This window comes from Lontra canadensis, unplaced genomic scaffold (genome assembly GCF_010015895.1).
Source record: "Lontra canadensis isolate GAN:19392208 unplaced genomic scaffold, GSC_riverotter_1.0 scaffold94, whole genome shotgun sequence".
Lineage (NCBI taxonomy): Eukaryota > Metazoa > Chordata > Mammalia > Carnivora > Mustelidae > Lontra > Lontra canadensis.
This window is the reverse complement of record NW_022631088.1, coordinates 6,277,853-6,287,045: the sequence shown is the minus strand read 5'-3', so window position 1 is coordinate 6,287,045 and position 9,193 is coordinate 6,277,853. Positions and strand designations below refer to the sequence as shown.

General features: G+C 53.4%; 1 protein-coding gene across 1 annotated transcript in view; it reads left to right on the top strand.

Moving 5' to 3' along the window:
• ABHD17C (abhydrolase domain containing 17C, depalmitoylase) overlaps positions 1-4,520 on the top strand; it is a 42,009-nt gene extending 37,489 nt beyond the window's left edge. Inside the window, exon 3 of the mRNA XM_032836870.1 lies at positions 3,067-4,520. Within this exon, the coding sequence (XP_032692761.1) occupies positions 3,067-3,286 (220 nt within the window). The 3' untranslated portion in view covers positions 3,287-4,520. The remainder of the gene's footprint in view (positions 1-3,066) is intronic.
• Positions 4,521-9,193: the final 4,673 nt, after the last annotated feature.

Sequence of the window (9,193 nt, the reverse complement as noted above, 5' to 3'; positions counted from 1 at the left end):
CCGCGCACGCACGACTCAGGGGTCCGCGCACGCACGACTCAGCGGTCTGCGCACGCACATCAGGTGGCGGGCACCCTCTGCTTCAGCACCCCTTCGCGGGTCGGTGACACTGCGCAGGGAGGGGAAAGCTGAGCGGAGCTGCAGGCTTCGCTAACAGGCCACCGTCCTAGTATCAAGGGACACAGCCCCAGGAGCTCTGCCCCCCATCTCTTCCCACGGGCCGCCCCACCCGCGGAGCACATGGAGGCCCCCCCGCCCCGGCTGGGTCCTCCCGGACCGCCCCGGCTGTCGGCGCATCCCGCGGATGGACGGAAGGGAAGCGGGTCATCACCCTACTCTAAACGCAAAGGCGGAGAGCCAGGGGTTCCTTGAATGCCTCTGTTTGAAAATTTACTTATTTATTTACTTATTTTTTAAAAAATCGGAATCGAGGGCGGTGTTTTCCATAAAAACTATTTGCCCCCTAAACTTTCCCCGTCGTGCGTCACTAAAGCAGGTCCGAGGTGGTCAAGGGCGGGGCCGGCTGGCTCGTGTTGCCGTTTCTATAGGAAAACGCCCCCGCAGAAATCAAGCCCGGTTTCGGGTTTAGATCTCGGGTTTAGATCGAGCCCCTCCTGACTGCCATCCTGCCCTCCCGGAGGGGAGTGAGCGTCGCTGGGGTATGTAAACGGCCGTCACTCCGCCCGTCCTCCTCCGGCAAACAGAAGCCTTCTGGCAACTCCTGGGTGAACCTCGGCTCCGGGCGCCTGGTGCCCGCACGCAGGGAGCTCCAGCTCCAGGAGGAACCTCGCTGCGAAGTCCTTCGGGCGTGGCCGGCGTGCTAAGTGGGGCGCGTGTGCCGCTCCGCCGTGGCCTTGCTTGTGCCGAATGGGTAATGAGCCGCCCGTTTGTGGGGAGGGAGATGTTGAGCGTGTCTGTGGGAGGCGAGGCTGGGAGTTACCGTGGCAACAAAATGAACGGGTTGTTTCCTGATTCCTGAATTAGCATATACCTTAAAATACAGCCATGGCCACTAAATGCAACTTATTAATTACCAGTCAGCCAGCAACCGGCCTTTCCCCGGCTGGTCTGATCCCCCAGGCGGTGCTAAGTGGCCTCCGCCTCACGTGGCCTTCCCTGCCTCGGGGAGAAGGGGTCAAGTCGCAGAGTGCTCCTTTTACAGATGAGGACGCCGAGGCCGGCAGAGACAAGTTTACTGGATGAAGGTAGGGGTGTGGACACCGCCCAAAAGGCCAGCGCTCCCCCCCCCCAGTGCCCTGGAGCGTTAATACGGTAGCTCGCAAACCAGGAACAGTCACCCTGACCTTCATCGTGAGCCAGACTCCGTAACCACGTTCTCTCACGGGGCCCCTCGCTCCCCACTGTCAGGATTGTCTCCGTCTGTGTTCCTCTCTCCGAAGGAAGGGATTTCCCGTTTCCTTTGACTATTACAGACCCGGCTGAAGGGGTCCGGATGGCATTGGGTTTGTAGCTTCTTATCCTTTCCCTCCTTTGCATTTAGTCAGATGCTGGCCTCGGGTCGTGGAGATTCTCCTTGTAGGTCCAGCAGCAGGGAGTCTAGCCCCAGGCCCATCTGTCAGTAAATACCTTTTTAACGGAGTATAATTGGGCTCCCACATTCTCAGAAGTCGTCTCGCAAACAGGAAGACGGGTTTCTGAACACGACTGCTAATTTGGGACATTTCATCGCGCCCCCCCCAATCCTGGCAAACCCCGCGGCCGGTCAGGTTTTGCCACTCCCCGGGACGCCCCGAAGTGCTGGGTGGCGTCCCGAGTTGCTGATAGAGGTTCTGTGACCGTTGTCCGGAAGTCTTGGGCTGGGACCCTCATGCAAGGTCGCTGTTACCGGCACGGGCTTCAGTGTCCCCCTTGGCTACCCAGAGCCGGGCTGTCCTGTCTCCTGGTGGCCCTGGCAGATCCAGGGAGGTCTCGTATGTGGAGCACAGAGCCCCGGTCTGTGGAAGATGTTTCCTCGTGTTAGTCGTGCCTGAGAGAGGCAGGGTCCCTGCGGACAGTGGCAGCCAGTGTCCCCGTGTAGCTTTGGCTGGGATCAGACGCAGAAAGAGAAGCCACGGGTGGGGGCTTCGGTGCAAGGACAGCTGGCCAGGTCCGCCCCTCTCCCCGTGTCCACAGGTTAGACGGCGGTCCGTCCCCCTCTCCCCTCCTGCCCCTCTGTGGGCGAAGACGCCAGGATGCCCTGCCAACAAGGCTTAAGCCTCGGAGTCCTCTTGGGGAATGTTTCCAGAGGCGGCAGCACATTCTTCTGGAGACGCTCAAATATTCGTCCTTTAGGGTAGAGTCCCTTCTTATAAACAACCCGAGATCCCTCGGATGCCAAGCTCGGCACTGCACTGTTTCTGAGCGAAGCAGTACCGTTTTTACGGAGAAAACAAGGCATTAGCGTTTATGAGACGGGGTTTGTGAGGCTCTTTGGAGGCGACGCTGAGGGGATCTCGCCAAGAAGACCGCAGAGTGGGTGGCCGAGGGTTGGGCGTCCAGGCTTTCCGAGGAGACGCTCCGTTGGACCTGTCAGCTTCCGGCCTTTTGATTGTTTTTAAGAATCCTCTCTCACAACTGCGAATCTTTCAGAAAGATGAGTTACTGGACCGTTGGTCTGGTGGCTTTAGTTCTGTTTTAATAACAATTTGAACGAGCACACGGTGGCCCAACGCCGCGTGGTGTTCCTGTCTGGATCCTGGAACAGAGTCAAGGTATCTGTGGGAAAACTACCAAAATCCAGGCCATGTGCAGGGCTCTGCTCACGACGGTGCCCTCACCTTGGTTCTCTGTTCTGACAGATGTGTCCTGGCAATGTGCGGTGTTCGCCTTACGGGGGATGGGCTGGGGGCCTAGGGGAGCTTTGTTAACCTTTGCACCACTTCTGGAAAGCCAAAATTATCCTCAAAATGAAAACGTTATTTGGGAAAAAGAAAAAAGAATGAATCACTAGAAAAGCAAGGGGAAAAAGGCCCGGTGTTACCGTCAGGTACATCAGAGGGGACATGCGCTGTCCGTGGACGTCACTGACGGAGCCCTCTCTCTCCCCGCCCCTGTTTTGTTTTACAGCATTGACAAGATCTCTAAAGTCACCTCGCCTGTGCTCGTCATTCATGGTACAGAGGACGAGGTCATCGATTTCTCCCACGGCCTGGCCATGTACGAGCGCTGTCCTCGCGCCGTGGAACCCCTGTGGGTGGAGGGGGCCGGGCACAATGACATAGAGCTTTACGCACAATACCTAGAAAGACTAAAACAGTTCATATCCCACGAACTGCCGAATTCCTGAAGGAGACACCGAGATCTTACCTCACTTACTGTGAACACGCGAGTCCTCTGTTTTGCACATGCTCCAACTGGAAAGCGGTCGTGGCATGACCACCGGGAGGAGGTCCCCGCCTCTCGGGTTCCCGGTCACAGGCCCGAGCAAGCCCCCCGTCTTCTGTCCCTCGAGGTCGTTCCACTCCTCACAGCACGCAGTGCCCAACGGTGGTGACACCCAGCGTCATTGCCTGGTGGGAATGGGGATGAGAGCTAGATGCAGGTGCGGTCAGTTTGCCCCGTGCTGTGTAGACGATGCTCGCCTCCATTGCCCAGCCGTACCCACGGGTGACCGTCCATTCCCACAGGACTCCGCCCTCTGTGTTCTCAGTACTTGATACACACCTCTCTTTCAGCCTCTGGATTCGTGGGCTCGGTCCCCTGTGGAGCCGTGACCGTGTAACCGGAACACTAGGGCGGCGAAAATTCCTTTGTTAAGTTTTGTGACCATGCCGATCTCCCCACCCCAACCCCCCAAAATCAACAGAAGGGTAATGGACTGAAACTATCATGAACAGCTTCATCAACTGGAACCAATATAAATATGACTGGGATATTCTTAAAAGGAAACTGGGTTTTTTTTAAGTGTAAATTTATTACTAGCCAACAGAGTTTTAATATTTTGATTGTCTGGTTGGTGTAACGAGGAGCCTACCCGACTTTCCTTCTGTGAAGTCCTCCTTGTGGGCTTTTTTAAAGTACTGTACATATTTGCAATCCCATTGTGCATAAATTCTTAATGGTACTTTTCTTTTGTCAGGCTACAATAATGAACTGCGGATCCCTCGTTTGTAATGTAAATGATTGAATACATTTTGTTAATATGTTTTTATTCCTATGTTTTGCTATTCAGAAAAATTTTATAACATTTCCAAGACAAAAAAAAATTACGAGTTTATGCTTTGAAGAATTTATGTAATGAAAATTTCACTAAATGGATCTTTTTAGTTTAAGAGTTCTTTGGGTTTTGACACTGGAGTTGCTCCGAGTAACCATTGCTACACTACTCATCTTGGGCGGGGGTCTGGGGTTGGGGGGTTCTTTGGTTTGATTTGAATATTTCTTTTCAAATTTAAAAGCCTTAAATGTACTGTAAGCCTCAGACTGTTGTACAGCTGGATTGCGGTGGATTGCAAGTTTGTGGGCTGTGCTTTGGTGTGGCACAGCGGTCGGTCATGGAATAAAGGATGCATGGACCAGAACGCGGGGCCTCCTCCTGTGGTCTTTCCTTCCATCGCTCTGTCCGGGCAAGTAGTGCATGAGAAAATGCTTCACGTGGGTTGAAGAAGAAACCCTTGGGGCTTACAGACTGTTCTGCCTCGCTCAAGATGTACACCTTTGTTCTGTGAGAGACCCAAGGCTATGTTTGGGAGAAGCCAGGGAGGCAGAGGAGGAGGAAGGGAGGGAAGGAGAAAAAGAAGAAGAGAAAAAGTTTTAAGAGGGGCACTTGGGTGGCTCAGGTCATGTCATGATCCAGGGTCCTGGGATGGAGCCCCGCATCAGGCTCCCTGCTCTGTGGGAAGCCTGCTTCTCCCTTTCCCATTTCCCTTGCCTGTGTTCCCTCTCTTGCTGTGTCCCTCTCTATGCCGAATACATAAGTAAGATAAAATAAAAAAGAACACCTGATTTAATGAGAGCTATACCATGTTTATGGATAAGGAGGCTCATTTTTAATCCTTCCAGAAAAGAGCTATAGGGTTAATAGGATCCCAGTACAAATCCCAACAGGATTCTTCAGGAAGCCTGATACGGTGAGCCTCAAGTTTACATGGGAGAACAAAGGGCCGAGAATAGCCAGGGCACTTGAAAATGACGGAGCAATGTGTTTTACCAGCGAGAGACAGTTGCAGGTAAGAAACCTCAAGACTGTGAAGCCTCATTCCCTTGGGATTCTGGAGTCTAGAAAGCCTCCCCAGGCTCCTGCTTTGGCTCAGGGCCACCCCAGTATGCGCTGCTTCAGTATTCTGTATTTGCTGACATCGTTGGTATCATTATTGCTCGAAACCACAGCAGAATGAATTTACAGATTTGATTCATTCGTGGTAAAAAACATAGCCTAATCTTGTGACACACTGCAGGGAACGTTATCAACCACATGACAGATAATTAGACACGTGTGTAATGGTCAACGGACGAGGGAGTCTAAGCACAGGTCACAGAGACGTCATAAGGGGTGTTGTCTGTGATAATTGCGTGTATTTCAGAAATCAAATAATCAAATGAATATATCTAATAAGTACACATTAAGAGTCCTTGTTCAGTGGAATGCCATGTCAGTTGCAAAGTTGGCATCGGCATTTATTTGTGGAGATAATGGCCCATAATCACTCCTCGATTTTTACTGGCTAAATGGATTTGAGTAGCCAAATGCCATTTGAAGTTGTAAGTCGGTATAACCACGTGAAGGCGAGAACACCGATGGGTGGTCAAGGTGTGGATAAACAGGTGCTTTAAAAATATGCCGTCGGTGGGGCACCTGGGTGGCTCAGTGGGTTAAAGCCTCTGCCTTCGGCTCAGGTCGTCATCCCAGGGTCCTGGGATCGAGCCCCGCATCGGGCTCTCTGCTGGGCAGGGAGCCTGAGTCCCCCCGCCTCCACCCCCTGCCTCTCTGCCTGCCTCTCTGCCTACTTGTGATTTCTGTCAAGTAAATGAATAAAATATTTAAAAAAATATGCCGTCGACCCATCGAGTTAGCCACAAACATCCTGAAGTATACTTTGTACCGAGAGTCTAATCTAACCATTCAGCTGCGAGGAATTTATCCTTAGGAGGTAATGCAGAGGATGAGACGGGTTTGTAGGGGTAATCGCAGCGACTGTGTCAGAGGGAAACCCGCCACCAGTCTCGGCGTCCAGCACCCGCGGTTTGCCTATCCTTACATTCAAGTGCGCCACTCCGTCCCCATCATCAAGGATGCGCGTGGCGCTGGTGGTGACCAGTTTTATCATACACAGCACATCTTGACCGCAGGTGGACTGGTTCCCAAGTCCTTCGGGTGGTGTGGCTCCTCCCTTCACCCCTACCCCTCCGGACGCTCACAGCTGGGCAGAGAGCTGGAGGCACACACAGGTCTGCAGACGCCCATCTCTGCTGGGCGTTAGGTGTGTCTCAGTAGGTCAAGGTCCTTTGCTGCTATCATGGGTCCCGGAACCCCGTTGGGCAGCATGCGCTCACTCCTGAGAGAATGCTGCTTTGACCGGAGGGGACAGCCATCCCGGGTCATCTCATCCCCTCATGTGTAAGGCTTACGAAGCCAATAGCGGGAATTCCTATGAATAGCACACCCCACGCCATCCGGCTCCTGTGCCATCTCTTCCCCGAGGCCTCGTCCACCAGGGTTTCCACAGAGAAGACAGCTGTTCTACAGGAGCTGGCCCAGCTAGGTATGTTTCGTGGTGGAGGGCCCGGGCGTGGCCCTACAGCAAAGAGCCCTTGTCCCTAGTCCTCACCAACTGCAGAGGGGGATGTAGGTGACAAGCAGTCTACCCTTTTACCCAGTTTTCAGTGTGCAGCCCAGTGGCATGAAGCTTATTGCACTGTGCAGCCATCACTCTGTCCATCTCCGGGACTTTGCCATCATCCCCTACTGAAACCCTGTCCCTCCAGACGCTAGCTCCCCATCCCCCTCCCCCAGACCTGGCAGCCCCCATTCCTCTTCCTGTCTCCTTGAATTCGACTACCGTAAGTCCCTCACAAAGAAGCAATCAAATCATACACAAGGACCAGAGTATGTGTCCTTTGGTGCCTAGCTAAACTCAGGTCCCATGAGGTCGGCAAGGTTGATCTGTGCGGAAACATTTTATCCCTTTTCAAGGCTGAATAGTGTTTGTTTGCAGGCATATATGCTACATTGTTTCATTCATTCCCTCATCTGCTGATGGACACTTGGGTGGTGTGTTGTACCCTTTGGCTAGAGTGAACAGTGCTGCTGGGGGCGCAGGGGACAAGTGTCTGTAGGAGACCCCGCTTCTAGTCCTTTCAGGCAAGCACCCAGAAGGGGGATTGCTGGATCTCGAGGTAACTGTTTGATATTTGGAGGAAACACCATACTTGATCTGCATTTCTGTTAGCAGGAATCTTGGGGTCTGTGGCCCCTTTGAAACTGCAGGGCATACTTTGGAAGTTTTTACTTATGGGTATTTTTCAGGAGAGAGGAAGGTGCACGGTTTCAGCAGCCTCTCCAAAGTCCAGGGATTCGGAAAGATGAAAACCCCTGAGCTACACAGTAGCCACAGGTTCTTTTAAAACCAGGGTTTTCTACTCCTGAGAACTGAGTGTGGGTTTGGGAGAGACCAAGGAGCTTGGATTTACCTGCAGGTGGGCCCCGGTGGGGCGTGGTTGGGGGAGCTCTCTCTCTGCGGGGGTGGGGGTCCTGGCAGGAACGGGCTGGAGCGGAAGCCTTCGCAGGCCCAGACAGCAGGGTGATCCCTGAGAAGAGCCCTGGGCGCGGAGTCCGGGTGCCACGGCAACTGCATGACCTGGGACGACAACTCACATGCAGGTAAATCACAGGCACTGAACCTGCCGTCACACCTCCCACCCAGTCGCAGGAGGATGGGGTGAGCTTCTGGGGGTAGAAATGCTTGGCAGGAGGTAACGGGCGCTTGGACCCGCTCATTAGAGGCAGGGCCGGGGTCTGGGTTTAGAACACAACAGAGCACGCTTGCTGAGCAACGGGTGGAGACAGTCCGTCTAGCCTGCCTGAGCCCTCACCGAACGGCGGCTTAATCAGTACCCTCTGCTCGGTGATTCACCGTCTGGCTGGCCCCAGCTTGCTTACTCTCTGCGCTGGCTGGCTCCGTCTTGGTATGCGTGGACGCCAGCCCAGGGGCTCACAGGCAGGCTCACAAACGGTCTCTCCGAATTCCCCACACGCTTCCCTTTTCTGGGCCTCCAGATGTCCCTCAGTGCTGTTTAGTCCATCCAGAACTTTCTGAGCTGGGGCCTGGAGTGGAAGAGACGGGGAAGGGGCAGAGAGGGGATGCTGCTCTGCAAGGGCAGAGAGACCAGCTTGGAGGACAGCAGCCCAGGATGTCCGGGGTGGGGTAAGTGGTGTTGAAGATTAGGGATCGCAGAGGAACTTCCGCCAAAGACGCCCTCTTAAAACATTTTTAAAACTTTATCCCAAACAGTGGGTAAAACATATTTTCTTTTCTTTTTTTTCTTTTCTTTTCCCTTTCCTTTCTCTTTCTTTCTCTCTCTTTCTTTCCTTCTTTCCTTCTTTCTTTCTTTCTTTTTAAGATTTTATGTTTTTGAGAGGGAGAGCACAAAGAGGGAAGCAGCAGCAGATGGAGAAGCAGATTTCCTCGCTGAGCAGCGACCTCTTATGGGGGACTTGATCCTGCGACCCTGGGATCTTGATCTGAGCCGATTAACTGACTGAGTCACCCAGGTGTCCCAAAACATATTTTCATAACTTAAGGGGACAATGACTTAATACATAATTTAATACAGGGGCAGTGGACAGCCGCATTACTATTGAACCTAAGAGTAGACTGTTAGCGGGTCGTAGAAAACCACTCTCCCCTCCAATCTCATGGCCTTTCCTCCTGCACCTGTAGCCGAACCACAGTCCCGAGCTTCCAGTTGGTCATTCCGGGCTTTCCTTTGGAGAGGGAATGTGTGTGTGTGTGCGCGCGTGCGCGTGTGCACACACACACGCGATCTGGGATGGGGGATATTTAGGTTATCTTCCAGATTTTGCTGTTAAACATTTTGGGGGGTGCCTGGGTGGCTCAGTCAGTTAAGCGTCTGCCTTCGGCTCAGGTCATGATCTCAGGGTCCTGGGATCGAGCCCCGCATTGGGCTCCCTGCTTAGCGGGGAGCCTGCTTCTCCCTCTCCCTCTGCGGCTCCCCCTGCCTGTGCTGTTCTCCC